This window comes from Mustelus asterias, chromosome 12 (assembly GCF_964213995.1).
Source record: "Mustelus asterias chromosome 12, sMusAst1.hap1.1, whole genome shotgun sequence".
NCBI classification, from domain to species: domain Eukaryota; kingdom Metazoa; phylum Chordata; class Chondrichthyes; order Carcharhiniformes; family Triakidae; genus Mustelus; species Mustelus asterias.
The window spans coordinates 86,253,041-86,269,022 of record NC_135812.1 but is presented as its reverse complement, the minus strand read 5'-3'; the positions used below and the strand labels follow the sequence as shown (position 1 = coordinate 86,269,022).

The 15,982-nt window shown below is 44.0% G+C and overlaps 1 protein-coding gene across 1 annotated transcript in view; it reads left to right on the top strand.

The window, feature by feature from the left end:
- kif19 (kinesin family member 19) overlaps window positions 1-15,982 on the top strand; it is a 206,476-nt gene that overhangs the window by 88,478 nt on the left and 102,016 nt on the right. Inside the window, exon 3 of the mRNA XM_078225994.1 lies at window positions 12,640-12,750. Coding sequence (XP_078082120.1) covers window positions 12,640-12,750 — 111 coding nt within the window. The remainder of the gene's footprint in view (window positions 1-12,639; window positions 12,751-15,982) is intronic.

Here is a 15,982-nt window from a genome sequence, read left to right as displayed (position 1 = left end):
GGAGCAGGAGTAGGCCATTCAGCCCTTTCAGCTTACTCCATTCAGTAAGTTCATGGCTGATCAACTCCACTTTACCATCTCCTCCCCTCTCCCCACCCCCATAACCCTTGACCCCCTTGTCTATCAAAAACCTGTCTAACTCACCTCGAATAAATTCAATGACCGTGCCACCACTGCCCTGGGGAAAAGGATCCCACATACTAACAACCCTTGTGAAGAAAAAAATTCTCCTCATCTCCATCTTAAACAGTAGACAACTTATTCTTAAACTAGTCTCTCCTACAAATAGAAATGTCCTGCTGTAATCTACCCTATCAAATCCCTTCAGGGCCCTTCATATTTCAATAAGCTCACCATTCATTCTTCTAAACTCCAATGAGTATGGGCCCAAACTGTTAACCTTTCTTCATTAAATAATCCCCTCATCCCAGGAATGCGTCAAGTGAACCTTCGCCGAACTGTTTCCAATGCAATTATATCATAGAAATCATAGAAACCCTACAGTGCAGAAGGAGGCCATTCGGCCCATCGAGTCTGCACCGACCACAATCCCACCCAGGCCCTACCCCCACATATTTACCCGCTAATCCCTCTCACTTACGCATCTTAGGACTCTAAGGGGCAATTTTTAACCTGGCCAATCAACCTAACCCGCACATCTTTGGACTGTGGGAGGAAACCGGAGCACCCGGAGGAAACCCACGCAGACACGAGGAGAATGTGCAAACTCCACACAGACAGTGACCCGAGCCGGGAATCGAACCCGGGACCCTGGAGCTGTGAAGCAGCAGTGCTAACCACTGTGCTACCGTGCCGCCCTCAAATGGAAGTATTGATATATTTTTACATGTTGTATATTCTCATATTTTAATATTACTAAACTGGGCTAGTGCAGCAATCCAGCAACTCATCTTTATTCTAGCGCCCTGCTGGGGAAATGAATACCGTAAAGATTTATATCTTTTATTTCAAATATGGAGACCAAAACTGCGGTGCTCCAGATGTGATCTGATCAATGCCTTGTCCAGCTGCAGTAAAACCTCCCTTGTTTATAGATTCCATTTCCACTTGCAGTAAACGCTAATGTTCTATGTGTCTTCCTAATCACTTGCTGTACCTGCGCGCTATCTTTATGTTATATTAAAAATGCGCAATGCCCACTGTGTCCTTGTGCTGCCCTGAGAGAAGTTGCCTGGTCACAATTAATGTGCTCTCAGATCTACTGGCCCAATTTTATTTGATTTCAGCAGATTTGTTCTAACATGACCTCCCACAACCAATTCCATCAATCCTACCTTTCCTTTCCTCGCTTTACACCCAGCTTTTTGGCAGGTGTTTGGAACTGCAGAGAGTACTTTTCATTAAACTGATTGGATTTTAATGACTGTCATCTGTCAAGCTGTGGGAGATGGAATTTGTGTTAAATCACAGATGAATACATTATCCGCTGGGTAATTCGGTTGAATGTAAGTAGAGGATGAACTTTTATAGGGGGAGGGGTTGAAGCAATAAAATAGTTTACAGTTTAATGTGTTAATATAAAATGAACCTTGCAATGAACTTGTGTGATGGAAACTACGCTTCCTTCAAAGACATTGTTCGTTTCCTCCTTTTTTATGTTATTCAAAATGTAAACTAAATCACGCAAAATGGAAGTATTGATATATTTTTACATGTTGTATATTCTCATATTTTAATATTACTAAACTGGGCTAGTGCAGCAATCCAACAACTCATCTTTATTCTAGCGCCCTGCTGGGGAAATGAATACCGTAAAGATTTATGGGCCAGGATGCTGAGACTATCCTGCTGTTCTTCACAATTACTATCACGGTTGCACAAGGACAGGGAGCAACATCTATTTCAGAGGGGTCCTTTTGAACGAGCCTTAAATAAGCCAATTTAGATCAATTCTGCTGCCCTCCTGTCCTTTTTACTCAGGTGAATAAACAGAAATTTCTGTTGACAGCCTGCTCTTTATCATGCGTGTGACGCATTGAACGTACAGCAGCTGTGACTGACTACGAAAGATGGTGGTGTTTTGCTTTTTCCTCGTCTTTTCTTTCAGATGCTTCAGTTATTGCTGTCCATTATTTTTAAATCACAGTTTCTTGCATTCATGTGATGGTTTCTCCTGGTGTCCCATGAGTTGGGAAGGCAAGAGAAAAACAGAGTACATCTGTGTGTCTTAGATTTTGGTAACCTAAGTTGAGGAGAGCAAATTGTTGTTGGCTTGGCAACCTATTACTAGGCAAGGACGATAGGAACAGGAATAGGCCATTCAACCCTCCAACCTAATCCGGCATTCCATTGGAGCACAGCTGACCTGTATCTTAACTCCATTTTCCTGCCTTTTCTGTAACCCTTAATATCTTTTGTCTCATAAAAAATAAATCAGTCGCGGCTTTGAAATGTTCAATTGACATTCCATTCCAAACTAAAAGGCCAGGGCAGAGAAGGTCTTTATCAGATCGCCATCAGTCTTGTTTGGAAGGACATGTATTTGAGTAGCCAGCAACGTCAAACCCTTAATCTCTAAGCATGGCAGGAGTCGCCGATGCAGGGCAGAAGTTTCTGTCATGAATAAAGCCAACAGAACTAAGTGAAACATATTTCAGAAGCTATTTTAAAAACAGAAGCGACAGATTTCATTAAAAAAAGTCAAATTTTGTATTCCAAATAAAATGTATTCTAAAAATATGTAAAACCAAATATGGGATGATGCTTCTCGATTTTTAATATACAGCATGAATTGATGTCTTTGTGTTCACATTTCCTCTGCTTCAGGAGATTCACAGTAATCAAACCTGTTTTTCAAATACTAGCTCCAGTGTTCAGTAAGCATTGTGACGTGTTTGAGTTGTCCCTGACAATCTCCATTCTATTTGAAGGGTGTTATCATCTGATTCAGTGATTTCAGATACAACAGGACGTGTCAATCAATGTATTACAGAACCTGTTCATTTTCTGGTCTGCTGTTTTCCTTCCTGTATGTCCACAATAATTCCAATTGTCCACAGAAGTCAGGTTTCTTTACCTCAACTTCTCTATGTTTTCTGCATGATTTTCCCAAAGGCAGTGGCAGTGAAACAGAGCAGAAATAAAATGTTGGGGAGTTCTGTTACTTACCAAAAGGAATATATTGGCTGGTGTCCCATCCTGCTGATGACACTGTAATGTGGGAAGGCTCGCTGAAGCTCAGTAAACATACAGCAGACATTAGCTGGTCTCATTTCCAACTTTGTCCACATCTCCATCTGTACAGGAAATACTGGGTGGTAGTAATAACAAACAGTCGCCATTTTAGATCATCTTTCAATTGCCTGGTACTGTGGCAATGGTTTCTTTTCACTGAGGGGAGGAAATTCAGAAACTGCTCGCTGATACAAGCACCGTTTGTGGAATTTTATAGCCCCTCCTAGCAGGATATTCCAGTCCCACCAAACATTGTATCATAGTGGCTGATCCTACCAAAAAGATTTTAAGTGCTGAACAAGTGTGAAAATGGGAGAGAATCGTGCCCACTTTTTCTGCAAGACAAAAATTCAAATCTTATATGACTTCGAGAAAGAAATGAGGCAAAGTGTGATTCGCAACAGTAGGGGGAGTGGACGGAGCCTATTCTCGCCGGGAAGCCGGCTGCTGACTGCTAGAGGGCATCATTGCGCATGAGCATGATCTCCAAGTGCACTGCATCAAGTGTACACAGTTAGTGCCCTGGGAATTTGACACTCATCCCACCCTATCGATCCCGCCCCCGATCAACCGGCATGACGGGCCGATAAGATTGTCCCCATAAAATCATAGAGTCGTACAGCAGTATGCCCATTGAGATCATTGCCTTGTTTTTATCACTGCTTAGTATAGCAAAAATGCCCAATCATCTGCGGGGTTGGGGTGCGAGGGGTAAATTATTGTTTGACACTACACAGTGATTTATTATTTGCCATATGCTTAATACATTTAAAAAAAACAATTTGCTATTTTTTTTGGAAACAAACTGGATCATTTAAACTGAATGGCCCAAAGTTAACTTGCAAGGGATGGTCTTCACCTGAATTATGCTGGGAACAGAGTCCTGACAAATCACTAGGGCTTTAAACAAAGTAGTGGGGAGAGGGTACAGTTGCATGGAAAATTAGAAAATTATAATTAAAGGAGAAAGAAGGAGTACAGTTTCAAGATGAGGTAGATTGTTACCAGAAAATAAAAGGACAAACGTGTGAACGTCATTTTGCAACAAGGGAGTATACAAGACTAGGGAAATTTGATTATGGAACAAACCTAAAGGCTTGGGATGCGATCTTACCTGCTGTCCACTCCACGCTCCCACTGCAGCAAGGTCAGGGAATTTGGTGGCCAGCCAAATCTCTGTTCACTGCAGTGGGATGGGTAAATCCTGCCAGCGTGAACGGTGGCAAGATTCCGGCCTTTATGTCTGAATGCATGAAGCATTCAGAACAAATTTAATGAGTTAACAGCAAAAATAGAAACAAATGGGTATGATTTGGTGGTGATTACTGAGACATGGTTACAAGGAGACCAGGTCTGGGAATTGAATATCCAAAGGTACTGAGTATTTCGGAAGGATAGACAGGAAGCAAAAGGTGGTGGTGTGGCTGTGCTCGTGAAGAAAGGGATCAGTGCTGTCGTGAGAAATGATATAAGCACTGGAGATCAATATATCGAATCAGTCTGGGTAGAAATAAGAGATAGCAAAGGAAAGAAGTCCCTGCTAATTAATCTATAGGTCCCCAAACAGCATCATAGAATTCCTACCATACAGAAGGAGGCCATTCGACCCATCGAGCCTGCACCAACAAAAATCCCTCGCATTTACCCTGCTAATCCCCCTGACACTAAGGGGCAATTTAGCATGGCCAATCAACCTAACCGGCACATCTTTGGACTGTGGCAGGAAACTGGAGTACCTGAAGGAAATCCACGCAGATACAGGGAGAATGTGCAAACTCCACACAGGCAGTCACCCAAGGCTGGGATTGATCCCAGGTCCCTGGTGCTGTGAGGCAGCAGTGCTAACCACTGTGCCACTGTGCCGCATAGTTCCACAATCGGGCACAGTATAAATGAGGAAATACTGGGGGCTTGTAAGAAAGGTACGGCAATAATCATGGGTGATTTTAATGTGCACAGAGACTGGATTAATCAAATTGGCAAGGGCAGCCTCGAGGGAGAGTTCATTGAATGCATTAGAGTTTGTTTCTTGGAGCAATATGTTGTGGAACAAACCAGAAAGCAGGCTGTTCTGGATTTGGTATTGTGTAATGAGCAGGGATTAATTAATGGCCTCATAGTTAAGGATCCTCTCGGGAAGAGTGCTCATAGTATGATAGAAGGTGAACAACTGGAGCCCACACTCACATTTTGGAGTTAAGGTAATTACGTAGGCATGAGGACAAACTTGGCCCCACTGACGCTGGCAGGAAAGCTAAAAGGTAGGACAGTTAATGAGCAGTGGCAATTGTTTAATGAGATATTCAATTCCAACTAAAATATATTCCAGAGAGGAAGAAAGATTCTAAGAGGGGGGAGAAACATCCATGTCTAAGATAGGAAGTTAAAGATGACATAAAGACAAAAGCTAAGGCATACCATATTGCAAAGACCAGTGACAGGCTGAAAGATTGAGAAACATTTAAAGATCAACAAAGGGTTATTAAAAAGTGGGGAACTCTGAAATGGCGGAGATGCTAAATCAATATTTTGCTTCCGTTTTCACGGTGGAGGACACTAGTACCATCCCAATAGTAGCAGTTTATGAAGAGGAAATAGAAAGGAAGAAACTTAGAACAATCATCATCAATAAGGAAATAGTACTCAACAAACTATTGGGATTTAAGGCAGACAAGTCCCCAGTTCGTGATGGCCTACATCCAAGGGTACTAAGGGAAGTGGCAGCAGAGGTAGTGGATCCATTGGTTATAATATTCCAAAATTCCCTGGATGTGGGTAAGGTTCCAGTGGATTGGGAAAATGCTTATGTAGCGCCCTTATTCAAAAAGGGAGAGAGGCAGAATGCAGGAAACTAGACCAGTTAGTTTAACATCTGTTGTTGGGAAATTATTAGAATCCATTATTAAGGAAGTAATAACAGGATATTTGGAAAGTCAAAACGCAATCCATCAGCGTCAGCATGGTTTTATGAAGGGTAAATCATGTTCGACTAATTTACTAGAGTTCTTCGAAGATGTAACAAGCCAAGTGGATAACGGAGATCCTGTAGATGTAGTATATCCGGACATCAGGAAAGCATTTGATAAGGTGCTGCACAGAAGGTTAATTCACAAGTAAGATCACATGAGGTTAGAGGCAATTTATTAGCTTGAATAGAAGACTGGCTAACCGACAGAAGGCAGAGAGTCAGGATAAATGGGTCTTTTTCTGGTTGGCAAGATGTAACTAGTGGGGTGCCACAGGTTCGGTCCTCGGGCCCCAACTATTTACAGTCTATATTAATGACTTGGATGCAGGGATAGAAGGTACTATAATCAAATTTGCATGTGACACTAAAATATGTGGGATAGTAACTTGTGATTAAGAAATTTACAAATGGATGTAGATAGGTGAGTGGGCTAAAATGTGGCAGATGGAGTTTAACGTGGATAAGTGTGAGGTTAGCTATTTTGGTCTGAAAGATGGAAAGGCAACTTATTATCTAAATGGAGAGAGACTTTGGGCTGCTTCGGTACAGAGGAATCTGGGTGTCCTTGTGCATAAGTTACAAAAAATTAATATGCAAGTACAGCAGGTAATAAAGAAAGCAAATTGAATTTTGGTATTTATAGCTAAAGGAATAGAGTGTAAAAGTAGGGGAACGTTGCTGCATTTATACAAGATGTTGAGATGCCGGCGCTGAACTGGGGTGGACACAGTAAGAAGTCTCACAACAGCAGGTTAAAGTCCAACAGGTTTATTTGGAATCACAAGTTTTCAGAGAGCTGCTCCTTCACCCCTTGAAGCAGCAACGCTCCGAAAGATCGTGATTCCAAATAAACCTGTTGAACTTTAACCTGGTGTTCTGAGGCTTCTTACGGTGCATTTATACAAGGCATTGGTGTGACCGCACCTGGAGTATCATGCACAGTTTTGGTCCCCTTACTTGAGGAAGGATGTAGTTGCATTGGAGGTGGTTCAGAGAAAGTTCACTAGACTGATTCCAGAGGGTTTGTCTTATGAAGAGATATCGAGCAAGTGAGGCCTATACACTCGAGAATTTAGAAGAACCAGAAGAGATCTAATTGAGGTATATAAGATGATAAAAGGTGTTGACAAAGTAGACATGGCGCAGATGCGGTAAGGCAATCTAGAACAAGAGGTCATAGTTTTAGGTTAAGGAGTAGCGGATTTAAAAGAGATGAGGAGAAACAAATTCTCTCAAAGGGTCGTGAATCTGTGGAATTCACTGCCCCAGAGTGCAGTGGTTGCCAGGACATTGAGTAAATTTGAGGAGATAGATTTGTAATTAGTAATGTGTTGAAGGGTTATGGAGAACGGACAGGAAAGTGGAGTTGAGGTCGAGGTGAGATCAGCCATGATTATATTGAATGGCCAAGCAGGTTCAAAAGGCTGAACTGCCAATTCCTGCTCTGAATTCTTATGTTCCCCTATCTCAGATGCTGCTGAGAGCCCTGGTTATAGTGGGTAAGAAGTGTACACATATTTTCAGCCAGAGGTGTGTCTTCTGCTGCATTAGGTGAGGACAGGCATCCTTCACCCATGGCTATCTTCAGGGCCTCATGGCTGTTTGCAGCCCTCTAATGTGACATTGGTTTACCCTGAAGCAGCTCTCTGGGACTAAGTATCCTCTCACAACTGTTAATTCTGCATAAACTTTGGGAAGTATCATTTTAGAAGAAATTGATGTTTTCTGAGCATTGCAGTTACAGATGTCCCTATTTAACGCTTGTCCCTGAAGAAGTTGTGCAAGACAATCAATTTGTGAAAGTACTGTCTTTCTTCTTGGTGGAGAAATATCTCTAAGACATACCCAGCTGTCATCTTTATTTATTTACTTCAAGACTAGCTGCTTGTCTGAGCTCAAGGTGCAATAATAGACTTCTTTGAGCATCGCTGGGTTTGGAAATGCAGAGTGTGGTAGAAGTGGCAATGCGCTTCACTTAAACTGAACGAATTACATTGCAGCAGAAGTCCCAGTTTAACCTCAATGTACCACTGTGACATGTGAGCCTGGCGTGATGATTTTCTCTGTTACAGTGAGCAGTTGTGTTCAGTAACTTAGCTGTTATTAATTTGTTTATGCACAAGATCCCTCAATTTCTTCTCACTGGAAAGACGGAGGATGAGGGGTGACCTAATAGAGGTATATAAAATTATGAAAGGCATAGATAGGGTGAACAGTGGGAAGCTTTTTCCCAGATCGGTGGTGACGTTCACGGGGGGTCATAGTTTCAAGGTGAGGGGGGAAGGTTTAACACGGATATCAGAAGGACATATTTTACACAGAGGGTGGTGAGGGCCTGGAATGCGCTGCCGGGCAGGGTGGTGGAGGCGGACACGCTGGGAACGTTTAAGACTTATCTAGATAGCCACATGAACGGAGTGGGAATGGACGGATACAAAAGAATGGTCTAGTTTGGACCAGGGAGCGGCGTGGGCTTGGAGGGCCGAAGGGCCTGTTCCTGTGCTGTATTGTTCTTTGTTCTTTGTTGTTCTTTGCAGTAACTGGGAAGAAAGCTCACACCAGCTAAATTAATTCAAATGGTCAACATAGTGGGAAACATGAGGAGATGCATTAATTATCCATACATTGCAAAGCCCAAAAGAGGCACCCAGTCAGGGACACTTTTGAGAGCACAGAGTATGGTCCTGCAAGCCACATTTTTGTACATTTTTAAACAATGATTTCAAACTTTTTTGACAAGGTCAAAGAACAATGTGGATTACTGCTATCATTGAAAGCAGATGAATACTTAAATGTTTAACATTCCTCCATATGTTTTTGAAAGTGAATGTACTTTTTCAATGTTGTCCCTTGAACATCTGTTACATTATCTGCAAGTAACTTTGGGGCTGCATGGTGGCGCAGTGGTTAACACTGCTGTCTTACAGCGCTAGGGACCCGGGTTCAATTCCCAGCTTGGGTCACTGTCTGTGTGGAATCTGCATGTTCTCCCCATGTCTGCGTGGGTTTCCTCAGGTTTCCTCCCACAGTCTGAAAAACGTGCTGGTTAGGTGCATTGACCATGCTAAATCGTCCCTCAGTACACCTGAACAGGTGCCAGAGTGTGGCGACTAGGGGATTTTCACAGTAGCTTCATTGTAATGTAAGCCTACTTGTGATCCTAATAATTAAACTTTTATTCCCCAACTTTGAGTGACAATGTTGCTTCTCCCCACATGAATAATGAACTTTTTGGGACTGACTGTAGCTATTTTAGAGAACAGTACTGGTGACCCAGAGCAGTCTGGGTCTGAACCATAACGCTGGGGTCAAACTCTTTACCCCTGAAGTTCCATAATAGAATGGATTGTGGAAAATTATTGAGATCTATTAACAGAGTGACTGATAACTTGGAAAACTTTTAACGATGATGAGAAGAATGGGAGTTGATCTTATTGAATCATATAAGATTCTGAGAGGGATTGACAGGGTAGATGCTGACAGGATGTTTCCACTCGTGGGGGCATCTAGAACTGGAGTGAGGGCATTTAATGAAGCCCATTGGGATTGGAAAAGTGTCAAAAGGATGAGAATTAGCAGGGATGGAAAATTTGGGTTTTGTCGATGACAGATTGAGATGAAGGTGAAGTCAGCAGCATGGTGAGCATTAAGTCGGCATGTGGTCGGTTCCTACTTTGCATGTCATTAATATGCATTGGTGAGAAACTGTTTAATATTAAGTCCTGCCTCCAAGATAAAGTCTGAAGCCCATGAGAATCTCATGGCAGCCGGCTTATCATCATTTCAAGTTAAAGTGGACCAGGCTTTGTGCTGTTGTGTGTAAGGTCTGCGATTTTCCTTGTTAACCTCAATGACACAAGTAAAGTAAAGTTTATTAGTGTTATAAGTAGGCTTACATTAACACTACAATGAAGTTACTGTCAAAATCCCCTAGTTGCCATACTCCGACACCTGTTCGGGTACACTGAGGGAGAATTTAGCATGGCCAATGTACCTAACCAGCATGACCTTCAGACTGTGGGAGGAAACCGGAGCACCCAGAGGAAACCCACGCAGACATGGGGAAAATGTGCAGACTCCGCACAGACTGCGATCCAAGCCGGGAATTGAACCCGGGTCCCTGGCGCTGTGAGGCAGCAGTGCTAACCACAGTGCCGCCCCCGGGAGAGAAGTAGGATGCGCTCTTGCATTGAGGCCTGGGACCAGCTAGGGTGAGTCAGTGGTGAGGGGGTTTAGGGCATGGACTGGAAGTTTGGAAGAGGGATTCGGAGAAGACGGCGGGGGTAGGGGGCGGGGGGAGCGGAAGGGCCTGATGCCCTGGGCGTGGTGATGTCGGGGTGGTAGGGACAGTCAGTCAAGGTAAGAAATTAAGGGGGCTGAAGAGCAGTGTCATTACTGTCCAAATGTGTGCCCATCTCAGAGTGTTGGCAAAGTCTGTACAAGGCCTTTAATTTCACCTAAAACATTTCAATTACCCTGTGATCTTTGACAACATCCTTATCAATGCACAGAAAGGAGGACTAGCCAAGCCTGCAGGTTCAGCCATGCCCTGTAGAGTGTCAAGTACAACACTGGCCTACTCCTGCTCCTATTTATTATGACCTTCTGAACCTGATCAGAGAGAGTCAACAACAATTGGAGAGGTAGATCTTGCCTGTCTCAACCAATAGTTCTCAAAATCTTGTGGTTGAAGCATTCCTTTTCAAATAGATTGATAATCTCGGAATCCATTATTTTAATTAGGAAATTATTAGGAAACACCATTAGAAACTAGTATTCTGGTGTCTTTCTTTGGATTTAAGATCTTTTTTATTCGTCCATGAGGTGTGGGCACTCCTGGCAAGGCCAACATTTATTGCCCACCTAAATGTCCTTGAGAAGCCAAGGCAGTCTGCAGTGCACATCCATAGTGGCCACACTCTGTTCTCACCTCTCACCTCAAACCAAGTTTGCCTCTGGTTGCCACTCACTTACTCTTAACCAGGGCACCTGCTGATAGTGACACCCTGGTGGTCACTCACCTCTCCTCCCCATAAGACTAGTCCTGCTGAGTAAACACTTTCAAATTATTTGGCAGATTTCCTGGACAGTTTCTAGAGACACCCAGCGATCTGAAGACCCCCAAGTTGAGAGCATATTCACCTAAATTAGTTCAATCTTTGGAGGATTTCACTCATATAGTGGATAGAAGAGGGGCCGATAATTATTTCGAAGACATTTGGTTGCTAACTGCACATGAAATTATGAGCAAAAACGGGAGCACACAAAATTGGAGGTAGCCTTGATCCGCGAGTTGCAACTTGATTGGGAGAGGGGAATCTGTTTTGAGCACTGCACCTCAGGAAAGACATTGATCTTGGAAGAGGCATAGTGCAGATTCAGCTCAGAATGATGCCGAGACTTAAAGTGTGAAATTCTGAGGACCGGTTGCATAAGCTTGGTTTTTTCTCTCTTGTTTTTGGAAGATTAAGGAGAGATTGCATTGTGATGCTTAAAGTAGTAAAGGCATTTCGTAAGGTAGATAGAAAAAAACTTTATCCTTTGGTAGAGAACAAGAGAACAAAATGGAAAATAGTCCCTTTATAGTGAACGCGGAAAACATTCTCCAGACGAAGGATGGTGGAAATCTGGAAATCACTCCCCAAAGGGCAGCAAATGTTTGGCCAATTAAAATTTTCAAAACTGACATTAATTTTTTTTGAAGTGATACGAATCAAAGGCAGATAAATGAGTCGAGGTTACAGATCAGCCCTGATGTAGTTAAATAGCAGAACAGGCTTGGATGATTGAATGACATTTCCTGTGTCTAGATGAGGTGGGTTTGCAATAATATGCAAACCTATCCATCATTTGATAACATGCAAATTCTTCCAGTGTTTTTCAGAAGTTGTCAGTTTGCTCTGATTTAATGGCAGCGGGGAGAAACAGAGATGCATTTGTTGGTGTGCATAGATATGACAACAGGATACCACTATACATTCAGGGAGAGAATGAAAACATCAGTGAGAATAGCGGATGACATTCAGAGCTCGACTGTATCATTAAAATGCAATAGATCATTGAACTCTTCAATGCTAATGTTGGCTCCACAGATGAAAGTGATGCCTGCGGACCTCAGTTGAATGTTACAAGACTTATATTGTAGGCAACTGCAAAACATGATATGGTGTGAAATTATTCATTGTTTAATGGCTAGCCTGCACTCTGCTAGCGGAAATCCTTAATTATAGGATAATGTTTTAACACTGATTCATTACTGATCACCTCTAAAATCATTGGATTCAAAGCTTTTGGGGGGAATGTCTCTACAGTGATGCTGCTATCGAAAGGTTTGTAATGACATTATCTTGATATCATGGCAATGTCCTCCACTTGGGCAAAGGTTTGCCGTGTAGCACGCTTTTAAGGTGTATTGAATGCTGTTGACAGAACTTTCCTTTGGTTAATCTCTAATATATATTACGGCTCCTTTGTAGATGGTGGTGCTAATGGATCCGATGGAGGACCCTGATGACATTCTCCGAGCCAACCGCTCTCGAGAGAAGTCATACATGTTTGATGTGACCTTCAATTACACTGCGTCTCAGGTGAGATATTTAATATTGTACAAGACCTCCGTTTGAATGCTGTGTCCAGTTTTTGTCTCCCCACGTAGTGGGTGATAGTGAAGACCTGGAAAGGATATCAATCATGCCCAGGGGATAACTAGAAGAATTTTTTAAAAGATGTGATAGAATTAATGATTTTGAAAGTAAGAGAGTGCAGCATACAATTTAAAACCATGGTCAATGATGCTCCAGCCTGGGTTACTAGATTACATTATACCAGGTCCATGCATTAGAAATTATTTAATAAGGTTGAACAAGGACGCGCATACAAATTAACCGTTTCAATGGTTCAAAGCTAGAGATGGATAGGACTGGAGGAGAGTTCTGACGCACAAAACCCCAAATCATTATAAATCTTATAATATTTGAGTTTGATGATGATGTAGATTTTGACTGATTTGATAAGGTTTGGACAGTTGACCCTCTGATAAGGAGGCCGGTATTTATTCGCTTTCGCAGCCTCTCCTGAAGAAATCTGCTCACAGTTTTTCGCAGCAAAGTTGAACGGATTCTTGGGAGGAATTTTCCCAAAATTTGTCAGCGTGCCGGGTTCAGACTGATAACCAGCGTGCATCTCTCCAGATGGGCAGCTGCATTGTCACTCCACATTTTCTGCCACTCAGTGTGCAGAGAATCTGGGGTTATGGTTTGTGCCATCACTCTCGTGGGCAGGGCCTGATAGAGCAAGCAAGGTCAAGTTCCACAGAGATCAGGGCGTCCCAATCTATGCTAAAAAATTAACCCCCACCCCCACGGACATGTAGCTGGTGCGGCCTCTAAATCACAGCCATTCAGGTAAGCATGGCTCAAATTGAGTCAACCCTTGGCCATAGAGAACTAGCCTGAACGCGTGATTGTGAATTTCTACTTTACCTTCAATGTTCATCCCCTCTGTATGTATTATTTACTCCCCTAAATGCTTATTCCTCCTTGTCATATGTCCCTTATTCCGCTTGCACAAGGTAGTTCCACACACAAACTGAGCCTTTAATGAACTTGAATCATATTCTTTCTTGACACTTTTTCCTGCAGCAGAACCAAATGCCATATTGTGTCTCCTTAATTGTGATAAGAAGAAGTCCTACAATTTATGCATTAGCCTTACTGCAACGTAATCCATGCAAACCGCACTGTGATGGTCATGGCACTGGGTAACCTCACTCTGAAATTGTTGTATTACAAATGCAAATTGTAGGAATAATGTGCTCCACATCGTGTCCCCCACCTATTTCAATCAGTATCCTATTAGTGCTTGATTTTTCATGCAGCTAAATGTCCTTCAACTTTGACATTCTGAGCGAAATCAAAAAATGGCAGTGTTGGGTCTGGCACAAAACTGGAGTGTTTCCCGCCAACAGCACTGGCGTGTTTTCGGGCCGAATCTTGTGCCTCATTAGTGATAATTTGTACACCCAAGAGTTTCATGCCACTCCAGCGGCGCGTTCCCTCTGAGTCACCAGCCCCGCAACGAATTACTTGCGAAAGCACTGGGAGCTCAATATAAACAGCTTCCCAGCACTTGTTCCACAACGACTGCAGGAGATGGCAGGCAAGAAGGCAGCACCGCACTGTTCGGAGGGGGCCCTCTCCAGGATGCTGGATGGAGTGGAGCAGAGATGGGACACACTCTATCCTCACTCCAGGAGACGGCCTTCCAGCAGGGTCACCTCCCCCACCGGGGATGCAGTGGCAGCTCTGGTCAGCTCAAGCGCACTCCAGAAGAGGACGGAGCAGCAGTGTCGGAAGAAGATGAATGATCAGCCAGGGTAAGTGAACCACCCCCAGTCTCCCACTGGGCCCCCTCACACACTTCTCGCACCCCCAACCCTTTCTCTCACTCAGCCACCTTGGCCTTTGCCAACACCAGGCGCCAGGCTCCCCTCCCACCCTCCCTCCCTCCCACCCACAATCACCATGTTACCCCAATGGCTGCTTTGCTCCTCACACTCCAGTTCCCACCCCACAACTGGCATACCTCATCACCATCTTAACTGTCTCACTCCCAATGACACTTCCTCTCTGTGTCATAAAATCCCTACAGTACAGAAGGAGGCCATTCAGCCCATCGATTCTGCTCCAACTCTGCAAGAGAGCATCTTACCCAGGCCTTATCCCTATCACCCCACACATTTAATCCGCTAATCCCCCTAAGCTACACTTCTTGAGACACTAAGGGTCAATTTAGCATCTCCAATACACCTAACCTACACAGGAGTGCAGGACGTGCAGTCCATGGCAGGAGATGTCCCCACCGTGGTGCAGACACTGGTGAAAATCCATGAGTGAATGCGCCAGAGGACGGTGGGGCTTCTGGATCTCACTCCAGCTGCCCCTCTATCCCACGGAGGAGGACACGGATCTCTGGGAACACGAAAGGAAGAGGACCAACAGGAGTACAGCCCAGGGCCCTTAGACCAGGGTAACCTGGGCATCTCCAGCCCATCTGCCACCCCTCTCCCTCTGAGAGACACACCTTCAGCCACTGAACCTGAGGAAAGAAGCAGTCAAACATCCATGCTGCGCGAAAGCAGACCTGGACCCTCAAGGGCCCGGTCCCCAGGCGATGTCTGCCCAGCCATCTCAGTCAAAAGGATATGGAAGTCAGCAGGTCGCCTCAACATTGGCTATGGATCCTCGGGATACACCTAGATATAGCATGAGGGTGAGGAAGATTAAGAAACCATGGGCATTTAGTGAGCACGGGTGAATATAGGAACTAGCGTTGATAGGTCACCATTTTGTTCTAAATGTTTGACAATAAATGTCGCTTCATTCACCCACAGAGCCTCCACTCTGTCTATTCATCCACCAAGCTTGGGGGAACTACTGCGCTTACCCAGCGCCTCATCCCTGTGGACTGTGAGAATGGCAGTGCCATGTCCCTCCCACCCTCTTACCAGACCCCACTAAGGAAAGGCACTCCCTCAGCTTGGATATGGATTGGAACCCAGGTAGGAGGACAAGGAAAGCGCTGTCTGCATACCAGCCTTCACAACCCCTTTAAAGCAAGGGGTACCCCAACATGAAAAGAAGGTAAGTTCTGCAAGTGATCCCTCCCAACCCCTCTTCCCGAAATGATGATTCTGGGATCCCCATCTCCAGCCCGAGTTGAACTTATCTGTGTCCCCCAAGTCCTCTCTAGTGCCCCCTGAGCAGTGCACACCCCGGAGGGTGCTGGCTGCCTGAGAGCTCACCTCCAAAATCCCCCTCA